This window comes from Hydractinia symbiolongicarpus, chromosome 10, assembly GCF_029227915.1.
Source record: "Hydractinia symbiolongicarpus strain clone_291-10 chromosome 10, HSymV2.1, whole genome shotgun sequence".
In the NCBI taxonomy this organism is placed as follows: domain Eukaryota; kingdom Metazoa; phylum Cnidaria; class Hydrozoa; order Anthoathecata; family Hydractiniidae; genus Hydractinia; species Hydractinia symbiolongicarpus.
The window spans coordinates 24,957,008-24,970,900 of NC_079884.1; the positions used below are offsets into that span (position 1 = coordinate 24,957,008).

Below are 13,893 nucleotides of genomic sequence, written 5' to 3' on the forward strand. Positions count from 1 at the left end.
TGCACCATTAGCTACTAAATTTTCAGTAAGTTTCATTTCTAATATTTTATGTGTTTTTTGTTTAGTTTTCGACCCACTTCGTCTGCTTTCTCGTTGAATTGCACTATCTTTTCTCAACTTCTCATTCCGTTATGTCATTCCACTTCGTTCCCAGTTTCCCATTTGTCAATAGTTTATTTAGTTTTTTATAAGTAATTGAATAACAGTGGTTGAATAACAATCCGCTGAAATTCCAGCTTTAGTCAGCGAGTTGTCGCCCATAAACCCCTTTAATGTTGTTACATTATATAGTTAGTCTGAATATATTTAAAAAATGATTAGGTTTCTTATTAATATTCTATTGATATTCTACATTGCCAATAGAACAGGTGCAGTATATATAAATTGCGATAAAAAATTCTATGGAAACTTAACCTTGTCCCAAGGGTCTTGTGGCCCCTGAACTGTTATTAGGGAGTGGCCAACAAAATGCCGTGGGAACGAGGCTTTTTACGCAAAATGTTACCTTATTTTAACACCACATAAAATCTTGCGAATTTGATAAATTAAATTAATGGATATTAAAGTATACTTAGTAAGTATTAGGTCCTCTCACTGCGTACACCCTGCTGAGCATTTTGCTGCACCTGTAGAGGAACAAGAGGTCAAGAACCTCGGATAAATAGGAATGCAAATTTATTAAAGTATGTGTAAAATCACCCATTATTAGTAGACGATTGTTTAACGTAACAAAACATTGAGAAAGTGACTAACTTTATTGCGAAAGACAAAGCGCGTGTCCAAGGGAATTCGCACGGGCATGGTTTAATTGACAGTATATCAAAGAGGACCAGTGTCCGACAAAAAACAATTAACAAACAAATAATTTAATTTTTTTTAAATTGAATGGCCTACAACAACATTAAAATTTGTATTCTTTCAGTTTTCGCTTTATATGCCAAGAATACATTGAGCAACATTTCGTCTTCTTCGCAATAAACGTTTTTAGTCAGCCGCTGTCATATTTGAAATCACTTACCGATTATAAACCATTGTTTTTTCAAAAAAACATTTTTTTATTAGCCCAAGATTTCCCGACATTGACCACATGAGCAAAGAAAGATAGAATTATAATATTTAGAATGATAGAATCACAATTTTTCTTGCCACCAGGAAATCGAAATAGTTAAGGTGGAAAAAATTAGGCTGGGTCTCAAACGATTTTTCTGCGATCAGAAGACTGGCCGTGCTTTTTGAATGGCTAATTCTATCGTTCATTGCTCACGTGGATTGACCACGTCGGGAAATTTTTTGTTTTGAGCGCAAATGACCTCACTGACGGAACAAATATAATAAATTCTTGTATTTTTTAAGAGGTTAAAATGTGACCACGCCGACTTTGTACTCATTGGTTAATTGTAATTCGGGATTTGCTATGAGGTGGATTAGAATTTTAGGGATATGCTCTGACATTTTTTGCGTCTAAACTTTCGAAGAAAAAGCTACCACCATAACCTACACTAGTAAATTGGCAGGTTAATCAAAACGAGAACGCTCTACCAATTGTTTTATCGGATATGTAATAACTCTTAACCCGATTTGTGATGCAAAGGAGGGTCATGAAAACCTTTTTTTGAGTGAATTTAAGCAAAATTCAGCTTTGATGCAAAAGCTAATTACAGCACTTAGCCTAGAATCCGCGCCTTTTAAAAAAAATGGCGTCAAGAAAAACAAAACAATCGCCAGCCAGTTTTAATTGAAATACAGCCGTAACATCACCAGTGAAAAGCACGGCCGCGTATTTCAGCGACATTGTGCAGATCAGATGAAAAAATTGACCGCAAAACACGTCGATATCATTGTGACGAAACTCCAGCTAATTATACAAATCTTTAAGGGACCTCAACTTTCACGCAGTTTGTCATTTAAATTTCCTATCCAACAAATTAATAGAGGAAGAAACCTCCCCACCCCTGAGCATTAAGGGGCCCCCGTGATCAGTCATACATTAAAAACAGATCTTACTCATGCAATGATAAGAATAATCTTACCAGATATTAGCCAATGTAAACAAAGAGTCATAGTGGAAAAATGTGAAAAGACGAATGTTTTAAATTCAATTTTAATCTCATAATTAAATTAGTTGTCGTATAAAACATAGCTGACTCGGTAAAATCGGATATCAAATTCATCATCTTATCTTGCTAATATTCCACTCTGTCTTGCTTCAACAAATTTCACCTTTTAAACTGCCATGTCCGCCTACTTCAATAAACAACTTTATTATCGTAGTCTGGCATTATCTACGCTGAAATCTTGATGAGAAAAAAGCCCAATTCCAGACTTTTCTTAATTCTTTTAATTTTCTGGGCATGATTAAAACGTCCACATAGAGTTAGTTTGACCACGGGCATGATTAAAACGTCTACATAGAGTTAGTTTGACCACAGATTCTACCATCGTTATATGTTTTGTATTGGAAACAATATTTTTCTCTATAAGCTCTTTGGTATCTTCTAAACTGTGACTTTTTTTGTGTTATTTACTGAATATTTCAAAAGTAGATCCTAGTCATTTCATATTACATTATTTGTGAAGGGATAGCCAACCCTAAAATTTGCTGGTACGCTGTTGGCGCACTGAAATAAGTTAGACAAGTCCTTAGTGCTATTAACTCTTCTGATCGCTTATCTCCGTCCGTCCTAAAGCTGTGTAAACATGTGCAAATAATAACTAGTGATAATAAAATAAAATAAATAACTAATAATAACTAGTTTTTTTAGGATTGAATAAAAGGTTGAAGAGGAATAACAAAGAGTTACAAAACATAACAAAGTGACTATAATAAGCATCCTAAGGCAAAATTCATTCTTATTCGGGTTACTTAGCATTAAATCGCACCGGCAACACAAGCTAATATGCGAAGTAGTTGCAGGATATGTTATATTAGATTTATATTAGATTCAGGCATTTTGAATATGTTAAGGTTTCGAATATAATTAGGGTTAGGTTATTTGGGCCAAACTCTTAAAACGTGTTTATTGTTGCTGACATCAGCATGGTTATTTTTCACGAATTGCAGGCCTTCGTTAGCCCCGAAGTGGATTTGTTAGTTGTGCAGGCAAGCCAGAGAATGGGACTAGGGAATTTTAAACGCTGTTTACCTGACCTGCGTATGTGCAAAAGTAGAGGCTATGCAGGCTGCTGTTGTTATATTTGAAAAATGAGGAAAAACTGCACTTGTCTAAAGTATTTTGGTGCAAGATTGTGGTTTACAAGATAAAGGTAGTTGTTTACGAGGAATGTGACTGCCTTTGGTTTACGAGAAGTGGTTTACGGCAACTTTCTGCAAACAAAAATTTCAGAAGCAACAACAACAACAAAAACAATCACGTATATATATTAACTTTATTAAAACTAACAAAAACTTCCGTAACATAAAAATAGTAAACTATAGATTGTCGCAAATATAAAGAACACCGTAACACAAACCTACACAACATAACTAGAAATAGGGAAGATAAATTGTTCCTCCTAGTTGGATGTTGTAGGCATCCTTAAAAAATTGTATTTTTCGCCGTTGTTAATCTTCGCGTGTTCAGGAGTTCCGCGCAAAACATTTTGCGCGAAATTTATTAGTCCATAAATATGGTTCCGAAATTTACATAAAATAATTTTCAATTGATAAGTGTGGTTGGGTAAAAGTAAATACAAGTACCTTCCCGACAACCAATGAACTAAGAAGAAGAGGCATAAATGAACTTTCGCATTAATCGTGGGAGCAAAGAAAAAGGTTAAAAGCTTCTGCCCATCCTTTTTATTAACAACCAAATAAATAGTGTTTTCTTAACAATTCGGGTTCTTTTACATGACTATATCATATCTCAAAACGAAAAGGCGAAGTTTGTTGCGCCATCTGGCGGACTACTTACGTTTCCAAACGAAAAGTTAAAAGTATCGTTTTTGCTTGGTTCGGCGTTGCTCGTTGAGGCGAGGTTAAAACCACTCATAGGCGAAGGAGTATTGTTTGTACTTGTGGTGAAATTAAACACTTGGTTGGTTGCTTCCGTGGATGACGGTACTTGAAATGCATTAAAATTGGAGGGACTACTGAAATTGAATGGTGATGCGTCAGTAGAATCAGCAAACTCCATGCTTGAACCAAAATTAAAATTCGTCCCCGCTGGTGAATCTGTGTTACCAGAAAGATTAAAATTAAATTCGACAGGACTTTGTTGGGTTGCAAAGGATTCAGGAAAATCAAAGCTACTTTTAGGTGTGTTTTGTTTGGTTGAATTATTTGCTGAGGTCTTTTGATTGGTGGAAAAGTTTGTTGAGGCGGAATATTGCGCATCTGTGGCCATACTTGAAGAAGCGACTGAAGATGGCTGTGCAAAAGGAATGTTTTGTGAGGATTGCGGTTCTTCTAGTAACAAAAAGAATGCAACAATGCTAGCTTAGAACAAAACAAAGCAATCAGTAAATTGAAAGCAAAGTTATCGCCACATCTGGCAATCGTACATACGCAACGCAGAACTAAAAGGTTGTAAAGGATACTTATCACTTACGTTCAGCTGCGATAGATGAATCATCGTGATCAGTGTGGGCCTACATAAAACAGAAGTTGGATTTATGATAATGGTCAAAATAATAACTCCTGATTATTTCGGAAGCAGCGGAGTTTCTTTGTCTTAAACTTTGCTTATCTCGAACATACTCCAATCTTGAACAAATAAGTGGGCTCCTTCTCCGCATTTCTCTCACTGCATTTTCTGTCTCGAACTCTTTATACGTCGACTTAATAGGACTAATTTTGACAGGCACTTATTTTTGCGGATTTTGACTAAATTCGCAAAATTAAGAACCGGCGAAAATTAACACTTGCAAAAATCACTAAAATCCATGATTTGGTGGAAAATCCCACTTTGATTTCTTTCCAAATGATTAACGTTTACCTCTGGTGTCTGTGAACTTCCACTATTCTCACGCGGGAACTCCATGAACTGGTTAGCACTACTAAAAGACTGTGCAAAATCATCTTCCATCCCATCATTGGATACACTCTAAATAAACGCATTTTTGTTTAAATACAACATTTATTTAACACTGGATAGTTTTAATCGTCTCTTAGGGTGGAGCTTATTCAAAAGGGACCAAAAAAGACAAATCAATACATGTTATTTTTTATAAGAAACCAAGATAACACTCGGTTTCCTATAAACGGGTTTTTTTATTGAAAAAACAAGCAATGTGTTACTTAAACGTTTGCAGCAAAGAGGATGGTACGCTCAATGGTAAGGACAGTAACTGCAGAAAAATCTATTTTACTAATAGAGAGACAGTTAAAGCTTGAAGAGAAAAAAATTGTTACCAATAGTGCTACTTAAATAAGTGTTCATAAGCAAACCTGAAGGAGCGCTGATGTGAGGAAGGTAGCATTTTATTTACTGAGCATGAAAGGGCGTTACGTTGAGAAGGGGTGTTAAATTGAGGGGTTTAAACCGAGGTGCTAATTTAGAGAAATATGTAAGCTGAACTTAAGAAACTTTGAAATTATACCTCTTGAACATCATGTTGAAACATTGGTCGGCCAACCCTCATGTACGCATCTGAAGGTGACTGCTTTAGCAATTTCAAATGCTCGGCATGCTGGCTAGGACTGAAGTTGAATTTTGACGCAGGTGTTGAAGCTCTTGATTGCACATCTGGAGATAGAAATCTATTTGAATTATTATTAAAACATAGAAAGAGGAGGAAAGTGAAATAAGCTGATATTAATACTGGTGACTGTCAAGGGTTTGTTTTCAAAGAAATCGACTGCTGTCGTGAAACGAAGAGATTTACATATCCATGAAACCATGAATATTAAAAAAAATATTAATTTTTTTTTAAATAAATACTGTCATACTGTCATCTATCTCCATGCCCAATTCCTGGTTAAGAAATTCTTTTGAAGTTTGTTCCAACGGTACAGTATACGTCCCTTCCATGTTGCTCTCTTCTAATGTTCCTTTGTTGGTAAACGCATCTCCGTCCCGATGGACAATGATGTTTGCCAGATTAGTCTTCACAGCAGGCTGTTGTGGCACATTTATTCTGAAATGCAAAAAATGAGTGCATCTTTTCAAATTTATCTTATAAATCTCAATTTAAAAGTTATAACTAACTGGAATATTTTCCTCCTTTTTGGATAAAATAATACCGCCTTTCGTTTATCTGTCGTTAGTTACTAACAGGCACATATTTCTTAAATCTAAAATTCAATTATACAGAAGACAAATATCACAGAAACAAAATTTTAGAAATCTGTTTGAAATGGCAAGCCTGTGCTAAAGTTTATTCATTAAAAGTGTCTTTCTCAAACTTTTAAAGTGTCCAAAGATTTGGAAAGTGGTGTTTCTGTTCACTTCAATCAATATTGATTGATTCTAAAACCTAAATACTGACTGAAACTGACAGTGAACACCAGAGAGAATGCACGTATTAAGACAAAATCAACAATGCTTGACAGCTGTCTTTTTCTTATAAAAATACGACTACCACATTATTACCACGTAGGCTAATTTAATCACAGAAGAGAATAGGTATTCATACAGGCAAATCATCAATACCTTGGTAATTTGGGGATGCTAGCTTTCGAATCTGGCTTGAATGCAGCAGTGCATCTCGAAAGAAAGTTTCCAAATTTTGGTAGTTGAGGCATTTTAGGTAGTTGAAGATGTTTGGAGGTTTTCATTTTTGAAACGGTAAATTTTGGCATTGGTAGTTTGGTTGTAGATGAAAGAGACAGTGGATTTGGTGGAATATCTTTGATTTCGACATTAGCGTTCTCTTGTTTTGTTGATTCTTGTTTACTACTTTCTTGATGCTCTATAATTAAATCATCATAAACATTTTAATTTGATAAACAAAAATCATGTAAAAAATACTTATATTGGGAAAGCACATTCAATAATGGTTGATTAAAATATCACATATTTGAAAGGTGATCCAAGTTAAGACTAAATTTTTAAAAATACAAAAGATCCAAGAGAGATTCTATGTTTAGATCATCATTTGAAATGCAAACATATCTAGTTAAGTAACAACAATTTTGCAATGCTTTTAAGACTGATTTCCCACACAATATTAAAGTTCAGACATGTTTAATTTTACCATATTGCGCTCAAATAGATAATGTCAACCTTCAGAAGAAATCTGGGAAAACATAATGCAATAAAAGATACTGACTTTTATTTTCATTTTCAATTTTCTTTTTTATTTCATCATATTCTTTCTTTTTCTCACCATACTTCATAACAGTCTCCTGCCTCTTGCATTCCAGCTGTGGCAGTTTTTCAAACAGAGTTTTTGTGTTAATTTTTAATTCAGCGCTGTGTTAAAGTTAAGGCAAAGTATAGATTAAATGTAAAAGATTTAACCCCTTTTTAGTCAGGACTTTTACTTAGAAAACACACACTATAGGCATGAAATAACTGGTAAATATAGCTATTGTATTACTCATTATTATTTTTGAATTCAAAGAATTAACAGAATTAAAGTCAACCATGTTGATGATGTTTACGAAAAGATACAGCTTTATAATCGACGCAATAGCTTCTTTCTTTTCTTGCTGCATAATTGCTGTAAAAATTAAAAGAAATTCTTTAACAACCAGCTTACCTAACAACCAACACCTATTTCCAATGTTCGATTGAAAATATTCTCACATCACATTGTGTCTTTATCATACTTAATTGGCATTTTAGACTAAAAGAGTTCTTCCTGAAATACATCCTATTGACAGAGTTATTTCAGCTTAGTCCTAAGGGTTATGATTATGTAAGGCTAAAATGGCATGTAAGTAATGTTACCGATACCCTATCTATAACTTCCATGTGGTTACAATAGTCTTCTATCAGTTCTAGTTTTTGCCTGTTAACTGTGGTAATTGCTACCTCTCCTATTAGACACCTACCTCTGAAAAATCACATATCTGAAGTATCTAAGTATCTAAGGTTGACCAAGCTGTTTTAATATAAGAAACAAACAGAGTACATGTAAAATTTCCTGCGGTCAAAATTTGAAAAGACTTAAGAACATAGGACTTACAATGATTCCTATAAGAGGTTTTGGTAAGAACCATATAGGAACCCATCGTCAATATTTTACGAAACCCTAACACCAAAAATGATTTTTTTATGTGGAAGATAAAAAAATCGTTTAACCAGTCCTGAATCTTGTAAACAGGAACAAATTCCCAAAGGAACAAAAGATAAGCAACATTTCATTTTTTATAACATATCAAAATGTAATTTTTCATGTTCTCTTTAGCAACATTTAAAGTGAGGTGATATTTAAGGTTGGTTAACTCGACCTATATTATGAAAACAACACTATCCTTAGGTACATTCACAAGAAACAACGTAACTACTGCACCTTTATCATGTCCAAATTGTGCCAGGGCCACTTCTAACTCTTTCTTTCTAGCCTCTATGTCTTTTACTAAAATAAGTATGACATTACGAAGGTGTAATGTAAATGCAAGCAACAGTCAATCACATCAGCTTTTCGACAAATATGGTCTTAATTTTTTCTGGGTATTTTAAATTCACCTGAACTCTTGACTCTACAAACTTGATTTAAGAAAACATGATTTAAACAATTCGATAAGACCAACAATAAGATCAAGTAAGCAAGACAAAAGATATAAAAAAGACATCACAAGTATGTGAATTTAGCTTGCTGGACAACCTGTTATCATATACACAGTGGTAAACCACTCCTTGTCTTTTTCAAAAGCTGATATGAAAGATTCATTAACAGTGTGTATTACCTTGAGCATCAAGATTTGCAGCATCAAGTTTAAGTTTACGAATTTCTTTTGCTTTAGGGTGTTTCTCATACTCTGCTTCATATCTCAACCATTTCTCTGAATAGCCTTCTAATATCCTTTCATGTTCTTCCCTAACACAATCATAACTGCAAATTACTTTGCTATGCTACATAATAAGAACATCAAAACACAAATTAGTTTTAGATAACAGCACTGGTGCAATAGAATTGTGATAACATTTGAAAAATATTGTTGGTTCATCTAGAGCAAAAAAAATCCAACTCAGACCAACTGTGAATGTTTCTTCACATGTATAGACACTTCCCTAAAAAGGGGATGTAAATTTAATTTATGCTAAACTCAAAGGCTGCAACACTATAAGTAATGCTATATGAGTCTACTGTTGGTATCAAAATGTATCTCATGTGACTGCTAAATTCTTTTTACTTGCAACACATGTTTTACTCTGCTTCAATATACTGTTATTGTTTATTTAGCAAGCTTAAAAATATTATTTTAAAATTTTGACCTAATAAAAGAAAAAGTGCATTATCAGAATATAATTCTTTTTAGACATTCTTCTTTACTTTTCAATTCAGCATATTATTGATGACGCACATTGGGTGCAACAAATGTTATTTTGATACAGTGTGATAACATAACTCAAGTTAGAAACAGCGTGTGTCAAATTTTTACTAATTTTAGGTGTTAATCTAGCACATAAATATTTTCATTCAAGATTGTTTGGCTCAAACAATGTGTATTTATTATTAGGGAAAATTTTTAGATGGTTCCTTTTACTGACAAGCACAACAAGTGCCCAATTAGAATATAATTAACTGCCCCAGAGGCTTCTTTTTATTTTAGATATTAAATTATTGTAACGTTGCGTATGCTGATGGAGGCTCAGATGATACTCATTTCATATAATTAAAATCGTTGAAATACTTGTACTTAATTTGTTGCACCCTGGCCAATTACAATAGTTTTTCCACAACAAATTATACACAAAATAAAGAAATGAAGAATTCACAAACCTTTCTTTTTTTGTTTCGTCATACTTTAGTTTTAAAGTATTTTTTAAATCTTCAAGATGTCTCTGCTGTAATGTTGTTGCATTCTTTAGGCTTGTAAAAAAGGATTTAATAAATATCAGGCTCAAAACCAGAAATGGTAGTTATAAATAATGACAGGTGAATATATCCACTGGCTTAAACAACTAGCTCTAGTAAATCCGAGAAAAACTGATCTCAGTTAAAAAATTCCCCTAAAAATAATTGCATTATTGCAGCAATGTTGTTTATTAAATAATGTCCGAAGGGGAGTGGTTTGTTAATGGCTTTTGGTTGTGACTGAAATGACTAGCAATCGTGTCGTTTTAGATAAAATTCATCAAACTTTACACAAAATGATGTTTTCAGCTCACCAACAACAATCATACCTTTCTGCTATATCTTTGTTTTGCTTGAACTGCTCATGGAGACTTTTAGTTAACTCACTCCCTTTTTGAATTTCTTCTTCTAATTTCTCATTATCAGTTGTTTTTGTACGTATATCTTTTTGAATCCCTACAAGATAATTGGACATTTATTTTCAAGGGTGACCAGCTAATGTTAATAAAATAAGGTTGCTTATTCTGAAAGTTGGCAATCTGTTTTGATGTGAAAAATTTTATTGGAATGCTAGTATGTTGTTATGTTCGGGAGGCTTATGAAAAAAACATAGCATCTCTTGCCACTGTGAATTCTAGTGTTTTTTCATTTACCTCATTCACAACAGTATGAGGAACACAGCTCGTTTTGGACAAAAGACTTCTTATTGATAAAAAATTAATTATAGACTGTGTTTCAAGTTTAAAGTATCACAGGTAAGCTCAAGAAAGCACTAAAACCAACTTCCTTAAGTCAGAGGTCTTTTTTTGGCCGTACATAGCTCCTACACAAAATTTTATATTAAACCAATATGCAGACTTCATGTTATTAAGTCGTGATGGGAAGGGTTCCATTTTACAAAAAAGTTTCATGTTAATTCACTTGCTTATCCTTACATTAAAAAAAATTGAAAATATTAAAATTTTCTATTTAAATCTGAAATCATAATTTAATGCAGCATAATTAAATCAAAAAATCTTTAAATGTGAAATCTTGAAAAAACAAAACAGCTTAAAAGATTTGTTTAACAACTGTTTAAGCTCTACAACAACTTATACATCATTTTTCACTTTCCTTTTAAACACTTATTCAATACTTTAATACGACAAATAACAGAGAAAAGGGAAAGTCAAATGCAATAATAAATGTCATAAAAAAATTGGCCAACCGTCTATAGCTTCAATTTCATCTTTTATTTGTCTGACCAAATTCTCATTTTCAAACTCTAAAAACAAACAAAATGCTAGTTAATATGAGAATTTAAATTACATACGTTCATAAGAGAAATATTTACTGATACATTTTTTTTTGTTTTGTAACAGAAATTTTTTCTAAACGTTGATGACTTACCAAGGTCTTTGATTACTTTTTCCAGACCAGACATATTGAGATCAAACTTGACTGAAAACAGCTTATCCACTATAATTAATTGGAATGGGTCTACTGGTTACAACAATAGAGAAATAAGAATAATTGCCAGCCTGGTTAGAACTTTTGTATTATTATAAAAACAGGTACTGTAGCTAATATTAGCTATTTCATAATGGTGATTGAAAAACAGCTTATTCACTATAATCAATACGCTATTTGCGTGTATCCACCCCTTTCCAAACACCCTGGTTGATGAATTATCCAAAAACCTTTAAAACTCAAATGGCAGATCATTTCCATTGTTCTTCTGCCTAGCTGAGTGAACTTTTTCATAGACTTATTGACTAGCTATGTATATTCGAAAACATTTAAGTTAAAAGTAACAAGTGCACTTGAAAAATAACCACACAGAAAAGCAAAAAAGAAACGACGAAAAAGAAAATCGATTATCTTTACATGGCGTCCCACATCCAGCATGTGGTTCCCGCGTGTTTTTTGGAAGTTGTTTATATTTGCTGCCATGGAGGATCGGAGCGAATGAGATTAAATAGACGGCTTGCTGTAAACGCTAAACGCGTCCTTCGCGGCGTCCAGAAATAACTTTAGTTTTGTTTTTACAAAAAGTAGTATGAAATAACCAATAATTAAATCGGAGTGCATTTGTTTTATACGAATTCTTATTTTAAATTTATTTTAATCACCTTTAATAAATTAAACTAGAGAATTTTATTATGAAGTTGTCTGATTTGCTCAATATTAGGGCGGGAAAGATTTGAATTTCTTTTCGACGGTAAAAAATACTCGATTCCAAGTCGAAAGCGGTCAGTCGTAGGTAAGTTTTTTCGGTCCTACTTCAGTCATGTTTGCATAAAATGCTATCTACCTAACTAGTCGAATAAATTTAAATTTGATAGATGCAGAAGGAAAATTTATTAATTATTCAGGTTTCTATGCTACTCTTAGCTCACTATCTCAGTTATACCTTATCGGACAAAACAAAGTCGGACAAAAGTGACTAGCTAGTTTTTTGAAAGTGAATAAGATTATGTCTGACTAATAATTTTGTCCAAAGTCTTCTGAGAGCTGTCGAGCTTTAAAATTCTATATTTACTTCTAAAACCAATGACAAAAAGGAGGGAAGAAGTATAGCTACAGAAAATAAACAACATAACAGCGATATCGAAATAATTTCTTATCTATTACAGTAATCCTTGGAAAAATCCACCACTAATAAAAATGAAAAAGAAGGGTCATTTAGATTTTGATGACGTCAGCAACCCATCCACCAAAAAAATTTATATAGAACTTGTTTTCACATTGCCTCTATTGTGTGTAGAACGCTGATCAAGATAAATGTACAGCTAGGATCATATGTTTTCGACGAACGCCTGACGAGATAAGGGTTTTAAATTTTTTAGAAATTTGTATACCCGTTGCCTTTATTATATGGATCTTGAAACGCTGATCAAGAAAATTATATATAGAATCATGTACTTTTTTACATCTTTTATGGAAATATTGGGTTTAAATGGTTTTTGATGATGTCAACCCATTCATTCCAAAACGGATTCGGGGACCCATGTTTGGAAAACTTACCCAAAATTGGTCTTAGATAGTCCCTAGTTTACCCACGCGTTGAAAAATGACCGAGGTCACCACCTCGTTTCCAACCTCAAAGTTTTAAGTGCACTGTAATAGCTTCATTAATTTGAATAGTAGTATTAAATAGTAATGTTGACATTGCGCCGTAACGTCAGATAATTTAACATTTGAGACAATTTTTTCAGCTATATCAAAGGAAAATATCCATTTTGCTTGTCACAGACACACACACACCATCTCTGTATTATTATAGAGATACATGTATATCTACTACAATAATACATATACAAAATATAGAGTAAAGACCATGAGTAATTTTATGTCCTTAAGGGATTTTCTACTCTTTCGAAAACATTTTCTTCAAGACCTTCAACCATGATATCTTTTTTGTTTTGCATGTGATTATACAAATTTTGGATCCAACCAGCGTGTAAATATTTCAAATCAGAAAGTTTGGAGAAGATTTTAATATCTGCCTTGATCTGAAAACCAATCATTATACTGGTTTTGAATAAAATTTATTCTTAAAATTATGTAGTCTGAGGGATTTCAAACTTCAAAAAAGAACAAAATTATTAGTTGGACAAAAGTGACTAATACAACATGTTTAAACATATGTATTTGTTAAATTTAAGAACGAAGCTTTTCGTAAATATAATTACATCAGGTATACCTTCGGCTAATGAAAAGGAAACGCAATGTATAAAATGTTGGTTAAAAATACTTTTTAAATTTTTTAAAAAGCTCTGTTCGTTCTCAGGATATTCACATTTAAAGAATTTCAGATTTAATTATGCTGCATGAATTATGATGTTATAATTAAGTAATTTTGACAATTTCTGTCATCAGTAATTTTAGACCTGTTAAGAGATGTGCATTCAAACTTTATTAGTGCATAGATATTATAAAGGTAAATTGATTAACATATATTTTTTTTGCCAAATGACACTTGTTTGCTCGTTCCAAAAATTTTTT

General features: G+C 32.9%; 1 protein-coding gene across 1 annotated transcript; it reads right to left on the reverse strand.

Annotated features, from left to right (window-relative positions):
* Nucleotides 1-3,368: 3,368 nt before the first annotated feature.
* LOC130612723 (staphylocoagulase-like) lies at nucleotides 3,369-11,864 on the reverse strand. The gene is made up of 15 exons (XM_057434071.1): nucleotides 11,773-11,864; nucleotides 11,296-11,364; nucleotides 11,114-11,170; nucleotides 10,236-10,362; nucleotides 9,832-9,921; nucleotides 8,795-8,925; nucleotides 8,398-8,463; nucleotides 7,554-7,602; nucleotides 7,210-7,352; nucleotides 6,591-6,849; nucleotides 5,888-6,075; nucleotides 5,539-5,684; nucleotides 4,935-5,042; nucleotides 4,548-4,587; nucleotides 3,369-4,405 (listed from the first exon to the last, which is right to left on the reverse strand). The coding sequence occupies exons 2-15, from the start codon at nucleotides 11,327-11,329 to the stop codon at nucleotides 3,864-3,866; spliced, it is 1,980 nt and encodes a 659-aa protein (XP_057290054.1). The 5' UTR covers nucleotides 11,330-11,364; nucleotides 11,773-11,864; the 3' UTR covers nucleotides 3,369-3,863.
* Between the last annotated feature and the right edge of the window lie 2,029 nt (nucleotides 11,865-13,893).